Genomic DNA, 17,430 nt, shown 5'->3' with positions numbered 1-17,430 from the left:
GCAAATACCTGGGCATCTGATGCCAGCACCTGGCAAAGGCTTATCTTATACCTCAAGTCAACACTGTTGGCTTGTCCTTGCTCGTTTTTAACAGGATTTCAGTGCATGGAACATATCTAATCTAGAGGCTGAAGGCACCCTTAGTTAAGACATATTTAATACCCCAGTAGCCATTAACTCTCAGCAGACTGTTTAGAAAAACACTGGCAGGCTAAAGTTTGATATTACTGCTTGATGGAGCAAGCTGAAAGAGATGCCTGGAGGATGTATTTAGGGCAGGATGAGGCAGGCAGTGGGTGGAAATGGCCATAGGGATTAATACGGTCACAGGCCTTCAATCGGTGGGTAAATAACAAAAAACGCCAACAAACTATGAGTCCCTCATCTCCCTCCTACCTGTACTCCAATGCAATTGTTGTGGCTTATAGGTGGCGCATATCATCCAGGAGCCTCCCACCACCACTGTCCCGAGAAATCACTTCTCAGAGCAGTTGATATGCGTTGTAGGAAGGACTCCATTTGTTACCTCTGTGGACTGGACGCTCCTATATTTGGAAGCAGAGCCAATATGCCATTTGGCGCTACACACCCCAAGCAGCCCCGGGTGCTTTGGGACAGCCAATTCCGGCTATTCGGTGAACAGAGATTTGAATTTTCAATTGGTTTATCACATGTCACTTGCAAACTGGCTTCTCCGGGGCTCCATCCGGCTTGCTGTGGTCAGAAGAGTCCGCTTGATATCGCTGGCACCTGAAGGCACCATGGATGGAGATGAAGGCCTTCCCCTTTTCTCAGGGGCACGCCCTTTGTTGCCTGTGCCCTAGTCTAGCCCCACAACGAACTTTGATGACCACCCAGCTCCCCGGGATTGGGGCACAATCAGCTACTGGCAAGTGTTGTTTACAAATCAGGCAGTATATGTGTTTCTAGTTTTGGGTCTCTGGCTGGACAATGACAGGATATGTCGGGCCTTCCCATTGGCTCAGAGAGTCGCCATTTCCTAAATATGATATTCCCCGCCAGGCAATGCAGACCAGCAGACAGGGCGAGCGCAGCCATATGCCAGGCCCGGGGGTGGGCACGCCTACCTTTCAGAAGCTCCGTAATTGTAAAAAAGACGACGTTCCGGTACTTTGCAACAGAAGTTGAAAACACTGAGCAGCACTGGAGTGAGGGATGTTTTAAGATAAAGAACGTTCAGTCAATTGGGAAATGTAGACGTGTGTGTTTAAAAAAAAAGGGGCAGACCTATTCCACCTGCTTAATAACTGCAGATGCCACCAACTAGCCAGGCTAACATCTACAGTACCGCAATACTTATCCATCATTTATCATTCTACAAAGTGCAGCGCGCGGAGACGCAAAACCCAATGGGCGGCGCTACGGTACTGTCAAGTAACCAAAGCAAGCATCATAAACAAAACACGTGCGTGCCTGTGTGTGTTCACATGGTATGTGTGTAGAGGGAGAGGTGTTTGCCTGTGTGTGTGTGTGTTCGCATGGTATGTGTGTAGAGGGAGAGGTGTGTGCCTGTGTGTGTGTTCGCATGGTATGTGTGTAGATGGAGAGGTGTGTGTTCGCATGGTATGTGTGTAGAGGGAGAGGTGTGTGTTCACATGGTATGTGTGTAGAGGGAGAGGTGTGTGCCTGTGTGTGTGTTCGCATGGTATGTGTGTAGAGGGAGAGGTGTGCTCGTGTGTGTGTTTGTGTGTGTTTGTGCGTGTGTGTGTGTGTAGTTTGTTGATCTTCCATATCATTAACCCTGCCCGAGGCAGCGGTCTCGGGTCCGGGCAGCCGAGCAGATGTGCACAGTTTCCTGGTGTCCTCTGTGCTGCGGGCAGCGGGAGGTGGCGAGCAGTCCCTGCTCGGGATGTAGCGCTGTGTTCCAGCTTGGGAGCGGGTGGCAACACGGATTGAAAATGCAACTACAAAGCCCAACCTCCCTGCTAGAGACCGGCTCTCCCGGCACAGCCGAGCAAGCAGCTCAGTATGAAATTTGTGCCCCGAAGGGACCAATGTGTTCCTTTTTCCGCCGCCTTTCTGATAACCACGCACTTCTGTCAACATGCAACGTACCCAAGGCATCCACTAACCCGTTTCTAGCACAAAACATCTCAAGTATGTAGTGTTTCAGTTTTTACAACGATTTTTGAGCTGCTTAATGCAAACAATAACAAACTCCGTTTAAAATATGTAAAGGGGGCAAGGTTCTCCTACGGTGCCTTCCGGTGAAATATAATCAAATAACAACCGAGGGCTTGGCGGGCGTTGCAAATGCGTGAGCGCCACTTGCACGGGATGGCTCACCAGTTTCATGGTGCTGTTATTCTGCTCCCAACGCCACAGCATCACGTTCATCTTCCGCCTGGAGAGGGGCGGCCGGGAAGCACCTGCTGGGGGGCACCCAGGTTCCAGAGTCCGGGTCACGCATAGGCCCAGGCCACCGTGCTCCAGGTGTGGCGGTGGCCCTCTGAGCCCCTTCTCCAGGGCAGGCCACCTCTCTGTTGCCCCTGGTCCATTGGTCCGAGCTCTCAGGGCACCATAAAGAAGAACGTGGGACACGACTCCCTCCTCCCCCTCCTCCCCCCTCCGGGCCCTAATCAGCAACTCCGAGGAGGCAGCTGGGAGTGAGAGGAGGAGAGCGGGACAAGGAGTGCTCCCCTCCCCCTGCAGGCAAACGCTGCACAGATTGGGCATTCAAGGTTCAATGGGCTGTGCCAGCGTCTCGTGGAGGCGCGCGATTAACCCTGTGTGAGGAGCGCGTTGGAGCCCGTGAGGATTCGGGGGCGATTGAGAGTATTTCAGCGGCCTGAGTGTGAGAGGGTTCGGGGTCCTGCGCGAGGACAGTATTAGAGCCCTGTGAAGAGGCGCAGGGTCCTGTACAGGGCGGCTATAGAGCGCTGGGCGAGAAAGCTTTGGGGCCCTGGCCCCTGGATGAGGAGTTTCAAAGCAATGCGTGGGGTGGTCATCCGAGTACTTTCAGGAGAGCTTTGTATCCTTGTGCGAGGACAGCTTCAGAGCCCCCCCCCCCACAAGTAGAGCTTCAGAGACCTTTGCATTTAAAGTTTCAAAGCCCCGTGTAAGCAGAGCTTCAGAGCACTGTGTGAGGAGTTTCAAAGTGTGTTAGGCGACCCTCAGAGTCCTTCACAGGGAGAGCATCAGCATCCAGAGTGAGGACGCCCTCAGAGCCCTTTGCAAGGAGAGCTGCACGGCCCTGTGCAAGCAGAGCCGCAGTGCCCTGTGCAAGCAGAGCCGCAGGGCCCTGTGCAAGCAGAGCCGCAGGGCCCTGTGCAAGCAGAGCCGCAGGGCCCTGTGCAAGCAGAGCCGCAGGGCCCCGCGCAAGGAGAGCCGCAGGGCCCCGCGCAAGGAGAGCCGCAGGGCCCCGCGCAAGGAGAGCCGCAGGGCCCCGCGCAAGGAGAGCCGCAGGGCCCCGCGCAAGGAGAGCCACAGGGCCCCGCGCAAGGAGAGCCACAGGGCCCCGCGCAAGGAGAGCCACAGGGCCCCGCGCAAGGAGAGCCACAGGGCCCCGCGCAAGGAGAGCCACAGGGCCCCGCGCAAGGAGAGCCACAGGGCCCCGCGCAAGGAGAGCCACAGGGCCCCGCGCAAGGACTACTCAGAGCCTTTTAGGAGAACAGCTTCAGAGCTCTTTGTGAGGAGTGATTGAGAGTGCAATAAGGTATCCCTCACAGGAGTTGTACTGAACCCTCAGTGCAATGAGCAGTGGAGTAACTTTGCTGAAAATGTTGGGGGGGGGCATGACATCTGAAGAAAAGGTGCCCCAGCCAAATGAATGGGGACACAATGGTGTGCCATGAAAGTTGGGGGGGACAAACACCCCTGTCCCCCCCTAAAATTACACCCATGGCAATGAGGATCTCCTGACAGGGTTCTGACACGCTTCTCAATGAGGGTACCATTGGAGGAGAGCTCAAGAGCCCAGTGTGAGCAGAATCCCAGAAACTTGGGTGAGAAGCAAGTCCGAGCAGAGTACGGAGAGCCTCAGAGTCCAAAGTTTCAGAGTTCGGTGAGAAGTGCTCGAGAGCTCTGTGAAAAGAACTTTACTGGATGAACACTGAAATGTTCTTCACAATAAGGGAGAAGAGGTTAGGAGCACACAGAGAAGTGCTAGAGAGCCCAGTAAGGAGATCTTGGGGTCCAAGAGTGGAGATCTTCAGACCCCAGCAAGGACAGCATCAGAATATAGGGAGTACATCTTCCCAGCCCAGCCAGGAGAGACGCAAAGCGCAGCAAAGAGGGACGCAAAGCGCAACAAGAAGGGCTTGAGAGCACAGTAAAGAGGGCCCAGTGAGGAGGTCTTGAGAGCCCAAGAAGGAGACCTTCAGAGCCCAGCAAGCGTAATGAGGAGAATTATTTAGCCCAGCAAAAAGAGCTTCAGAGCCCAGCAAAGAGCGTCAGAGCCCAGCAAAGAGCTTCATAGCCCAGCAAAGAGCTTCATAGCCCAGCAAAGAGCTTTAGAACCCAGCCAAGAGCGCTTGAGCCCAGCAAAGAGAACATCAGAGCCCAGCTAGGGGAACTTGCAATTCCAATGAGAATTTTACAGCCCAATGAGGAGAGCTTCCCAACCCAGCCTGGAGAACTTCAGAGCCCAGCCATGGGAGCTTCAGAGCTTCCAAGAGCAGCACATAGTTTCAGGGCCCTGCAAGTAGGGCATCGTATCCCAGCAAGGAGAACTTCAGATCCCAGGGAGGAGAGCTTGAGAGCCCTGGGAGGAGAGCTTGAGAGCCCTGGGAGGAGAGCTTGAGAGCACGGTGAGGAGAGTGTCAGAGTCGAATGAGATCTTGAGACCCCTTTGTGGAGAGCTTAATCGCCCAGTAAGGGGGGCTTGTGAGGCCAATTAGAAGAGCACTGTTTTTGAACAATCCCTCTATTTTACTACTATACATTTTGCTTATCCTCGTCGTACATCATACCAGCACTGGCAAAGCCAATCGTTTTTGGCAGCCATGTCAAGTGCATCCTTAAACGCCCGAATAAGCTTCATGTCATACCTAATGGACTAAATAAAGTACACACTGTTGCAATTGATAACGCTCATTAAACTCCTTAACACAAAGTTGGCACACATGCCAATGAAAAAAGGTAGAGCAAAGCAATCACTGTACTGCCAACCTTAGGACTAGGGGTGGGCGAATTCCATTCTGCAGTAAAATTGGCAGAATCTTGGCAAATTGAGCCCAATCTACTACCTTGGTCTGTGGAGCGAATTTGGAAGTATAAGGCCTTTTCCTACCTGCAATGGCATTTTTTTCCTCGAAATTTTAGGCGGGGAAGGGATGTTTTGCCCCTTAAAATTTGGGGTTTTTTTTACATTAATTTTTTTGTGTTTCAGAATACACAAAAAACGAAATTTCAGCAAAAAAATGAAATTTGGCCAAAACACCTATTTTTCACTTAACCTCCGCCCCACCAGAAGTGCAGTAAAAAATAAAGGTGGAAATTCGCCCAGCTGGTGGAATGGAATGATTGGTGAATTTTGCCAATTCCATTTTGCCGATGGGATTTTTGCCCATCCCAATTTAGGACATCTGGGGCCCTTTTCGTTAACTTGCAATTAAGGCACAGAGTGTTCATTCTTGGCAAATCACAATGTCAGAAACATTAAAAAAATACATCTAAAAAAGGGAGACGGGTAATCAAATCCATTTGCCTTGCACCACGTTCTATACTAACAATTTGTGTGCAAGTAGGTGTCACTGAAACAACACAACTCCATAACATAAAACACTATCTGGGTTAACCATCTCGGCTCCAGCTTTCAAGCCTGCAACCGATGCAGCAATTAGCTTGCATTTAAACATGCTGTGAGTCAGAGAGATAAAAACCGAGTGATCATTTTGCATTTATTTTTATACAGAGACTAAGGAGCTGTAAATGTGAGTGGGCGAAAATGGCCAGTTTCGTTCTGCTGAAAAATTGGCAGGTTCCTGGCAGATTTAGCCCAATCGGCCACTTTCACCAACAGAGCACAATTGGCAGTGTTAGGCCTTTTCCTGGAAATTTCGTTTTTTGAAAAAACACACTTTGGGTGGGAAAGCGCTTTCCCACCCCCAAAATGTGGTTTTTCGAAAAACGAAATTTAAAGTGAATTTTGTATGCCTAAATTTTATTTTTGTGTGCGTTTCGGAATGCACAAAAACGAAATTTTTGCACAAAATGAAAGATTTCCCTTAAAAAAACGCACCAAAAGTGCGGTAGAAAGTTGGAAATTCAACCACCAGGCAGAATGGCGAATTTCAGCAATTCGGTTTCACCGGTGGGATTTTCGACCCACCCCTAGTTATAAATGCATGCAAGTAAAAAAACTCGATTGTGGAACTGTGCCAGTGCCCGCCACTCCCGCCCAAAGGCCTCCGACACAAGAACACCGGAGGGGTAGGATTCAAGGTGCTGGAGGACCTGCATCCAAGACGCTCTGTGTGCAGGGAGGCCTAGTCAGACACAATGAGCAGCTGCCACATGGGGAATGAATTCATAATTTGCTCCCACAGAGGGGATCACACATGAAGACCAACCCCCACCATTATGCTCCAGCATCTGCAGAATGCTCAAGACATTTCTGGGACCAAATTCACTCTGGCGCCAGTTCAGTGTATTCGCAGTGGGGGAGGGGGCAGAGCTTACTGGAATGTAATGCAAGTCAACTTTATAAAGCGCAGACAAATGGCTCGAAGGCATCAACGCACTAGCACACAACGATTTCGGTGAGAAGGGGAAAAAACATGAGGTCAAGCTCAAAAGAGAGTTTTCAGGTTCTTTCGGAACTGCAGATAATCGTATCCCTAAGATGAACTGGTTGAGAGTGCCACATAGTGGGAGCAAGAACAGAAAAAGATCGTCCTGCTGCTCGTATCTTGTGATAATTTGGAATCTTTCGCAGGATTTGAGAGGAGGACCAAAGTACCCTAACAAGCTTGTATGGAACCAGCTTAGAGCAGAGGTATTCTGCGCCAATGCCATGCATGGCATGATGAACCAGGCACAGAATTTTGAATTGAACTCAGCTGCTAATAGACAACCAGTGCAATTGGTGGAGCAAATCCGCAGAGTGGGAGAACCTCGAAGCTCCAAGATCCAGTCCGGGCGGCCGCATTCTATAAGATCTGCCGCCGCTGAAGCAAGACAGAGGGTTGTCCTAAATACACACTGTTACAGTAGTCGATGGAGCCCATAATTGAGGAAGTAACAACCTTTTTCCGCGATTCTGGTGGAAGGAAAGGCACGATCTTCCTCAACACTTTCAACTTGACAAAGCCCATCTGACACACCGAAGAGGTTTGAGCTTCACTAGATCTGAAGAGAGAAGTTTCACCCCCAAGCTTTTTACAGCGTGGACAGGCTCTGGACAGGGTCCCAAGGTGGCAGACCAATAGTCAGCACTCCATGAGGCTCCCGTAGTAGCAGAGCCGACCAACAGTACCTCTGTTTTATCACCATTAGGTTTCAGCCAGTGTAGAGCCATCCATTCTCTGCTTGGTGATAGGATCTGTCACCGGAGCATGTGGGCGAAAAAAGAATCTGTCTATCACCTGCGTAGGTGTAAAAGCCAAACCCATGGTCGGCAAGCAGTGCGGCCAGTGGACGCAGATATAAGTTAAACAGCAGGGGGGATAATGCTGAGCCCCTAAGTGCCAACAGGACAGATTTAAAATGGGAGAAGGACACTGTCTGATAGCTCTCAGATAAAAATTACGAAAACCAACGAAGGGTAGTGCCAGTAATACCAATCCCTTCCAGATTACTGGCATGATCAAAAGGGTATGTCTTTATGGAACACAGTCAAGAAGTGGTACTACCTAAAATGTTCCCACCATGGCATGCTTTTCTCTCTAGTCCTAGGTTCGCTTTCACTGTGTGCCCAGACACCGTGGACTAGCAGTTCGGACCAGTTGGTCTATTGGGGCTTGCATTTGGTGGCCCCTTCTGTAAGAAATAAGGAAATCCTGTTCCGGGGCAAGTATTACTAAATCGAAGTATTGGTTCATGGCTTCTCCATTGCATTTTAGGAAGCACAATAAGGGCTTGCATTGAAGCAAAGTGCCTATTGGTTGTGCACTAAGTGGTGGGAACCATCACGTGCTGAGACAAAAAGACTAACCTACAAGAAGTCGGACCTCAAAAGGCCCCTTCATAGCTTCTTCACAAACATATAAAATGCAATGAACAAAGAAACGCTAGACGTTCGAAGCATACCGTAGAGCACTGGCAAATAAACTTAGTTACGCTAAGCCCCACTGGAGTAAAAAGATTGTTGATGGGCCCCCCCAGGAGCCACATATGCTTATATTTTGCTGTTAAATGCGGTCACAGTACTCCCTTTTTGTAGAGCCTTGCACCTCCGGACATCCTCACTACAGAGGCTTGCTCCGCAGTCTGGAGGCCACCGCTGTGGACGAATGAGGCGACGAGTCAACCAATGTGGTCGCACGAGAGATTCCTAAAAGAAGTTGCACCTGTGCGGTTAGAACGGCTGACTTCATGCCCCTCTTACCCTCCCACAACTTGCTAGGGGCTTTACTCCCGGGTAAACCCTCCATCCCTGCCAAACACACCATTCCCTGCCCATGCATGCCATCCCTTACACCCTCAGGATGGCATCTCTGGACCGCCAGTCTCCAGAGGCCACTTCTTGCTGTGCGTGGAGTGGTCCTTAACCTTGCACCTTCGAACTTTCATCTTGCGCGGCCCAAACCTGGGGATAAATAGGGCAATTCGAGCCTGGTTACGGTATGCATCACTGGAAGGATAGCTCAGGGGTAACGCGCTCGCCTTGGAAGCAAGACGACACGGAGCACCACAGGTTCGATCCCTGGGTCCGCGCATAGAAACCTCTGGGTATTAAGCGCGTTATAAATAACCTATCATATCGTATGTGGCTGTTACTACTTTTGGTTATACTCCGGCATGGGTTTTCTGGACCCATCTTCCCCCCTTTCTGTCTCCAGTAGACTCAGACCCCTGCAGTTGTATCTGGTGCTCATATAGAAGAAAAGTGGGAGGGGGGACCTATTGACTGGGGGGCAGCGTGATGTGCTGGTATAGATAGCCAGTTTGTACTCCAATGTTTGGACACAAACTAGATGATGTTCAGAATGATCACCTGCATTCAGCTTTGTTGGTGCGTGGGTATGTGTGTAATGTGTCCTGCATATTGTTTCATTTTTCTTTGTGTGGTTCACTTGTACTACACATCACACAGTAAAAGCCTTTTTATTGGGTTAGCTGGTTGGCCTACAGATCTAACCTGCGAGGGCTGCTGCCACGAGAGAAGACCTGCTATAATGCGGTACTAAACGCAATGCAAAATGCAGTGATACATTCGGGGTTCAAAGGAAGTGGGGAGTGGGGGGATAATGAAAACCAAAATAGTGGAAGTGCTTCAAAGCACTCTCTGGATCAGTCCTTTCCTTTTACAAATGTAAAGGAGCAAACCACCCCACTCTCCATCTCCCTGTCTCTGTCCACAATTGGGAGGAAAACACTGCTCGTTTGACCTGCATATCCTTGCGTTACTAAAGATGACCTCATCAACACACTGGCTATAACAGCAGCCTTGGTGAAATCCTGCTGCGGCCGGTACATTCAGCGTTACACCTGAAGCATTCACTGTTACTGTCGCTTAGAGGGTTGTGCCGGGTACCGCCTGTGGGCCGAAACTATTGCATTGGAGAACAGGCAGGAGGGCAATGGGTCGCGAGGTGGAACACACAGTGTGTGGTTAGTAACACACCCATTAAAAGGCCATGAGCATTTTAATCCCTTTGGGGAGTCCCACATGCTACCTGCCCCTCCCAACCCAGTGTGCACCCTCTTGGGTTCTCCTTGGGCTAGCTTTATCATGCAGTAACACCAGCCTTTGTGACGTGAAGGCCTGTAAGTGTTATTTCTAAGCAGCCTTCTGAGAGTGAATACCTTCATTGCAGCTTCAATTGGGCTGCTGGTGTAATAAAAATGCCCCGCAGCCACTTGATGTGCAAGCAATTAGTGTGTCCTTTCATTCGTGTTTTGCACTAAAGTCCTGTTGAACACAAGCAATGGCAGCTTGTGTAGCGGTATTAGATAGGCAATTGCCTGGCACTGATATCTTATGTCCCATTGCTCACAGTATTTGCCAGCTGTTGACATCTTATGGCCAGCTAGCAGGACTATGGTAGTGCCCTCTGGCATGTATGCCTAGAGAAAAGTCAAAACTTGTGGCTTTACCAATGGTTGTTTCAGAAGAATGCTGGATGGGCATTGGTTAATGGGAAACCCAGGGTATTCACACCCCAATTGTATTTGTGTAATGCCTATTTAAGAAGAGAAAGGTGACTCGCAGAACGACAGTGTGGGTTTCCATTCAGATTAGGAAAATGAGCAGCAGGGTGACTTATTTCCATAAAAGCTGAACTTCAGATATAATTAGCATTGTTTGATGATAAAGACTTTGGAATGCTACGTTCGTATTTCTACCCCCCCCCCCCCATTTCAGACCATCACACATTGTCCCCGCCCCTCACTGGATCTCCATGCATTCAAGTAATACCCCCGACCGCCCACGTTTTCAAAGGCCATAGCCTCACCCTACCACGTGCGGCAGTGCCCAGAAGCGCATGCAGGAATGGGCGTGGCCAACGCTACCATGCGTTTGCCTAGCTTGCTACCGCCAGATGGTGACAGGCTGGCCACCAAGCAGCAAAGCTGGCCCAAGTGGCAAACATCATTTTTCAGGAAGTAGTCTGAAACGTAGGCCTCAGATATGGGTCTGACAAACACACACCTGTAGAAAAGGAAAAGAGACTACCTCCAGATGATGGCTAAAATGAGCCCGTACGGATGCAAACACTGATGGGGGAGGGGGGGTCTCTCCACAGCACTGAGTTACAGCATTGCATGACCATTTACCAAAGGACTCCTCATAGTGGGGGGGGGGGGGTACTTGTTTCAAGTCCGGCGCTGAAACTATTGATCGCGGACACACACACTCAATAACTTAGTTGCACTAAGGCATTCTGGGAGTCATAGCCCTGGTTCAGTGCAACTTTGCCTCAAATGCCAGATGACCATGGTTTTCTCGCAGGATTGTATGGAGTCCTCTGGTACCCTACTAGAGCTCGAGGTCCATTACACCACAACCCAGAAACAAGCTGCGCATGTCAGGGAGATGCGCCTGAGGGCAACCTGTGACGAAGCCAACGGGTTAAGACAGACAGATGGCCCTCGGCGGCCTCTCTTCACGTTCCCTAAAAACGGACATTAAGCAGCCCAAATCCGGCACGACACTGCCATTTCTCTCAGATAAAGCGCGAGGCAGCGCAGTCAACCGCGTCAGCCTGTCTCGTGTAAAACTGGCGGCAAACCGAAAAGAACATGTCTTTAGATTTGGCAGTCAGATTCGTACTGTACACACTCATTCATCTGGCCCTCACCCCGAGGCGGGGGGGGGGGGGGGAGAGGTTAAATAAACATATCATATCATATTTCCAAATATGGGTTACTTTTCCTTTTTATGAGGCTTTTGGAAACCACTACGTTTCCCGGTGCTGACTGAAGCCGTGACGCTGAACACTGAATACATGCTCTCCAACATGCCCCGAGCGCTGGGATCTGATCGTCAGCGTAGGAGCCCAAATCTAGCAGCAGAAAATCCATATTCAGCCTCGGGCAGCAAAGGTAGAGACAGGATGCATTTCCACACAGCTGCGCAGAAATCGACAGGGACGCTGGCATAGTGTCCCCATCCTAAAAACGTGGTCCGCGCTCAGAAACGTCGGGGGTTTGCACAATGCGCGTCCGCAAGGTACGTTCAGTGGATACATTAACCAGGAACTTCCTTGCAGACAGTCCTCTGACCTTGGAAGGGGTGGCTTTACAGCACCATAGGAGATCTTTACACAGTGCTTTAAGTTAGCCTGGGCCAGTCAGTGCTGGGCCCCGGCAGTCTCCTAAAAGTGGGGTTGAGCCGCCCCCCCCCCCCCCCCCGTCCCACCACAACATTGGTGGGACACATTATCCTGCAGCGGCCGCAGCCGCAACAGGATATGCGCCCGCCATTAAGTCAGGCAAGCTGACAGAAGTGCCAGCCTCATCGAACCTGGGGAATCCTTGACATATTTCGAGGTTTATAAAACATGGCTTGAAAAGTACCCAATTCAAGCCATCTTTTATAAAGCTTTGCAGACGGACAAAGACAACTCAGGCTTTGTTGTGAAAGCTTTATAAAAGATGGATTGAATTGTGTACTTTATTTTATAAACATAGAAACCTTTTTAAATGATGGCTTGAAAAGTGCGCAAACCGTAAGGTCTGCAAACAAAAATATATACATGTTATATATTTGTGTGCGTACCTTACTATGGTTTGTGTACCTTTCAAGCCATCTTTTATAAACTATGTTTATAAAAGATGGCTTGCATAGTACACACACCATAGTAAGGTACGCACATAAATAACATTAATATATATTTGTGTGCATACCTTATAGTTTGCATACTTTTAGACCACGCCCATCCCATAAGCCACACCCCCAAAGGAGGGCCCCCCCCTCGATTTCTTATCCCACTTAAAGCCCTGTCTGTACAGTTCCACTTTGCTGGAATATATGGTAGACCATCCATTGCACAAAATAAAACCAGAGCATTTGCCGAGCACCCCGGTGACTCTTATTCCGGTTCCCAGGCGTCTAAGCACTCCTTCACGTGACGCTGTGAGGTGCATCACGGGGCGTACCTGTGCTGCGGGCCGAGAACATCCTGGCGGGCTCTGTGTGTGCCAACCAATCACACTTCCGACAGCGCTGTCTCCCTAGGCATGGCTGCGGCCACCGCATCACTGCCCAGGAATGGCGGCTGTTCTGCTCGGTCTGTGGCTCATGGACGTCCTTGGCTCATCAGAAAGGAAACGCGGTGCACTGTGACATCAGAAAGTAGGGTTCTACGCCGAAAGGCCGTTCTAGGCACACAGAGACGTGCGTGCAGCGGCCAGTGAATCATGCAGGGGCTTCTAAGCGTTGCAGGGATGTATTGCGTGCTCTTGAAACTGGCGCATGTTAAACATCAGTGTCAAAGACACCCATACACAAGTTCCCCATTAACATCCTCATCTGGAACCCTTTAAAGAAATAGACAGCGGACGCTCTGCCGCTGATTAAGCCGCATCCATCAGCGAGATGGGAGGCAGGTGTCCTCTCCAAGCCCCAAGCAGAGCGGCCCAGACAGGACTCCTTATTAGGGCACATTAATGATTGGCTACTCTGGGCTTCTCAACGACCTTTATTTAGCATGATGAAAAAAAGAGCCAACAGTCCAGGATGTGAGCATATAACATGGAACTAAATCACGTGCTGTTGGGAACACAGGAGAGGTCTGCAGATATGCCAGGTCACTGCTGGGAACACAGGGCAGGTCTGCAGATATGCCAGGGCAATGCTGGGAACACAGGACAGGTCTGCAGATATGCCAGGGCACTGCTAGGAACAAAGGACAGGTCTGCAGATATGCCAGGTCACAGCTGGGAACACAGGTCTGCATATATGCCAGGTCACTGCTGGGAACACAGAACAGGTCTGCAGATATGCCAGGTCACTGCTGGGAACACAGGACAGGTCTGCAGATATGCCAGGTCACTGCTGGGAACACAGGACAGGTCTGCAGATATGCCAGGTCGCTGCTGGGAACACAGGTCTGCATATATGCCAGGTCACTGCTGGGAACACAGGGCAGGTCTGCAGATATGCCGGGGCACTGCTGGGAACACAGGGCAGGTCTGCAGATATGCCAGGTCACTGCTGGGAACAAAGGACAGGTCTGCAGATATGCCAGGTCACAGCTGGGAACACAGGAAAGATCTCCAGATATGCCAGGCCACTGCTGGGAACAAAGGACGGGTCTGCAGGTATGCCAGGACACTGCTGGGAACACAGGACAGGTCTGCAGATATGCCAGGTCACTGCTGGGAATACAGGACAAGTCTGCAGATATGAGAGGTTACTGCTGGGAACACAGGACAGGTCTGCAGATATGAGAGATCACTGCTGGGAACACAGGACAGGTCTGCAGATATGAGAGGCCACTGCTGGGAACACAGGATATGTCTGCAAATATGCCAGGTCACTGCTGGGAACACAGGACAGGTCTGCAGATATGAGCGATCACTGCTGGGAACACAGGACAGGTCTGCAGATATGAGAGGCCAACAAAATAAAGCTTTTGCCTTACAATACAAAAGTTGGTAGAATATTTACACTGTGGGTTCATGGGTAATATTTGACATCAAGCAATGCCATACGCGCTATACATCACTCGGTGGCGAAGAAGGGTAGAAGTCTAGCGGACTCCCGGTGTTCGGGCATGCCAGCACTCCAGCCAAGAGAGGCCTTCATACATCCAAACCCAAAGCATAGACCCTCTAGACCCACACACCACATGCCAGAAGTGGTCCATGCATCGCATAACGTGTTTGCACTGCACGAAGGATAGCTCAGAGGGCAAACCTTTACACATATGTGTTCCATGCCTGCCAACCATGCATTTTGAAAATGAGTCTCGCAAACAAACAGACGTGGTAGGAACACTTTCTTAAAGGTGACATTTCCAGCACTTTAGCCCTATTTATCAAGGAGATGTTGGGAAAGATGTTGTCATAATCTGTGCTGGGTTGGATTATGTCCATGGTGTGTTATGACGATGTGGTGATGTCAATGACATCCCATGTGGAGTGTTGGTGTGGTGATGTCAGAGACATCCTTGTGGAGTGTTGATGGTTGTTTGGAGTGCTGGGTTCCACTGGTGTCAGTTGGAATTAATGTGCTGGCCTGGATGGATGTCCCGGTGCTTTCTCTACTTGTTATCTAAGAGAATAAACCTACATGTAAACTACTTACCTTCTGGTCTTGGTCTTATGAAGAAGGAGTCATAGTTTATATCAGATGTCTTGTTATCTTTGAAGCCCATCGCTCACGGCCCTGTACTTTTCCTTCATAGATTTCTACCCTATTGCTTAGTGGGTTGGCTGGTGCTTTCATTATTAGGACCGTGTTTACATTGTGCACACAGACATCTCGGGCGGGGCCACTGCCAGCACTTCCCTCTGGGAACTTCTCTATCGCGCATGCCCCCCCCCCCACTGCAATGGCTTTGCTGATGGTGGTAGTGGAATGTCCAAAAGGGCATGCATTTTGCACCGTTGGAAGCCCCAGCACAAGTCCCGTCTTCGTGCTTGAGCTGAACCAGCATACATTGGGTCAATGCACGTGCGGGGCTATTTGCAGCCCTAGAACAATGAGCCAATATGGAAACATTTGCACCAGCAATGTCAATGCACCGAACAGCAGCCCAAATCGGGTCCCTCCGCCAGCCTGCATACTCTTGCCGATCCTTACTTCGCACGAGTGCAAAGACGGGCATGACTCCGAATCGCTGGTTGTAGATCTAGCTTACAGACCCCGCAGGATTTTGAGGCATTAAATATTTAACGGCTCAATAAATGCAGGTTTTGCAGCACAAAATTGCATTTATTGCGGCATTTTGGGGGGGGGGGGCTCTAGCACAACGATCAGAGTCATGCCAAATAAGTAGCCCCAAACAACCCCAGTATGCTACCAAGTCATATCACAACATTAAAGGTCATGATCTGTTATGTCATGGTATGTTTGCAAAACAGCTTGCTATATTTGTTTATCATCGTTTTTACTTCCTCGTTTGTTTACTTGGGTTCGGCCTTCTATTGGGATCCTGCTTCCCCATGTCACTTTTGTATTTGCCTTTATTGCAACAGATCTACGGGTATCTTGTATTGAGGAGACAGCTCCTCTCTTGCTTTAAATTGTCCTCCATCCCCTTTCACTTTGTTTCTTGTCGCATATTTATGTCCACTTAACAACACGGATGCACCAGCCAGTGATCGTTTCCAGCCTCTTGGAGGTTGTTTAACTATTGCTCATCTGGTTCTTTTTCTCTTGCAATTGCAAAGAAATCTATTTCCAAACACTTGCATGGAAACCTCCAAATCTTTTCTCTACATTCTAAAACAGAACAGGAAGAAAATAGACCTGTGGGTAACGCTTGCCAAACCCACACACACCCTTATTAAGCCTTCCTCAATCATGTATGCCCCCAAACGTGGCATAGTAAGCCATTTTGTAGTATATCACACCCTTCCATACAAACCTAACCGCGTCAGTAACTCCAAATATTTTAGACTACCCCTTGTACTTCTAGATAATTCTTAAATACCTTTAGATTACTAAATGTTACATTTGAATAAGTTAAATTGTTCTTGCATTGCCTACTATTACTTTCCAATTATCTTGGATACTTTTAGATTACTTCTAAGTTACCTTTAATTAATTCAGATGCGTTTTAAACTACTTTAACGTACCCCTAGATTACTTTAAATTTCCTTAGGTAACACTGATCTTCAAATGACTTAATTATGCCTTTACTCATCTCTTCCATTTGCCTTGGTATATACAGAGTCGCATAGCGTCCGTTTGCCCTTACTTCCTCCTCCCCTTTCTTCTCTCACCCTAAACTCCCCTCCTCATCCTCATCCTCTCAGATCTTCCCCAAAACATTCCATTTACATTGAAACTCCAGTTAGCTGTTCCCAGTAAGATTCCAGTTTGGCATTGTTTGTTATCCAGACACTCCAAGCAAACTCCCAATTTGACATTCTCATTAAACATTCTGAACAAGCTGTCCATTGACATGACATTCCCAGTAACGTCCTACTTTCTGTGAAGGACGAGGACTCTTGCAAGACGTTTGAATTATTTTTTTTTAAAGAAAAGAAAAATGCCTACCTTTCCCTACTTTTACCTAACAAAAATAGCTCAGGTTCTCACCCGTCATCAGTGAAATGTCTTAAAAGAGTATGTCCACCGTCCAAACTAACCCTTACTCGTCCTATCACTATTTTAACAACTGAAGGCAGGGGAAGGACTCCCTTCACCTGCGTTTTACTTCTAGAAAACCTTTGTTCAATAGCTGATCTTTAAATAGTCTCATGTGAATTATTTGATCATTTCATACAATTCTTTAAAGACTTCCTCAAGCCTTGGCTTCTTTTCATTATGGAATTTCTTTATCTCTGTATTGATATTTTCTCCCTTGACAATCATGTTCTTTTGTTCAAGACTTTCCTCTTTCTTTTTGTTACAAAGCTTTATTCTCTCTTTCTCCAAAGGTAACATTATCAAACGCTTCAGATTCTCTCTTGTAAAGTACTTGTCTTTCTTAGACTTCCCTCACTTTTTCCACTGTATTATATCTTTCTTTGAACATATATTTCAGTTTTTCCTTCCCTTACAAGTTTCCTCTTATAACCTACTCCTCCTTCTTACTGACATTCTTTTTACTGGGTCTGTGCCAAGTATGAATGCCTTAATAATGATTCCCATTCAATTCACTTTTTCCCTCTCCTTTATCGTCACTT

The 17,430-nt window shown here is 48.8% G+C and overlaps 1 protein-coding gene across 8 annotated transcripts in view; it reads right to left on the bottom strand.

Moving 5' to 3' along the window:
* Nucleotides 1-17,430, bottom strand: part of NAV2 (neuron navigator 2) — a 972,027-nt gene that overhangs the window by 842,192 nt on the left and 112,405 nt on the right. Inside the window, exon 1 of one of the 8 annotated variants that reach the window (XM_069623471.1) lies at nt 2,308-2,582. The exons of the other annotated variants lie outside the window; for them this stretch is intronic. Coding sequence (XP_069479572.1) covers nt 2,308-2,358 — 51 coding nt within the window. The 5' untranslated portion in view covers nt 2,359-2,582. Of the gene's footprint in view, nt 1-2,307; nt 2,583-17,430 lie in introns of those variants that run through there. 8 annotated transcript variants of the gene reach the window in all.

The sequence above is a fragment of the Ambystoma mexicanum genome, chromosome 11, assembly GCF_040938575.1.
Source record: "Ambystoma mexicanum isolate Mex_15411 chromosome 11, UKY_AmexF1_1, whole genome shotgun sequence".
NCBI classification, from domain to species: domain Eukaryota; kingdom Metazoa; phylum Chordata; class Amphibia; order Caudata; family Ambystomatidae; genus Ambystoma; species Ambystoma mexicanum.
Note: the sequence above shows the minus strand (reverse complement) of the source record. Positions and strands in the feature narration are given on the sequence as shown.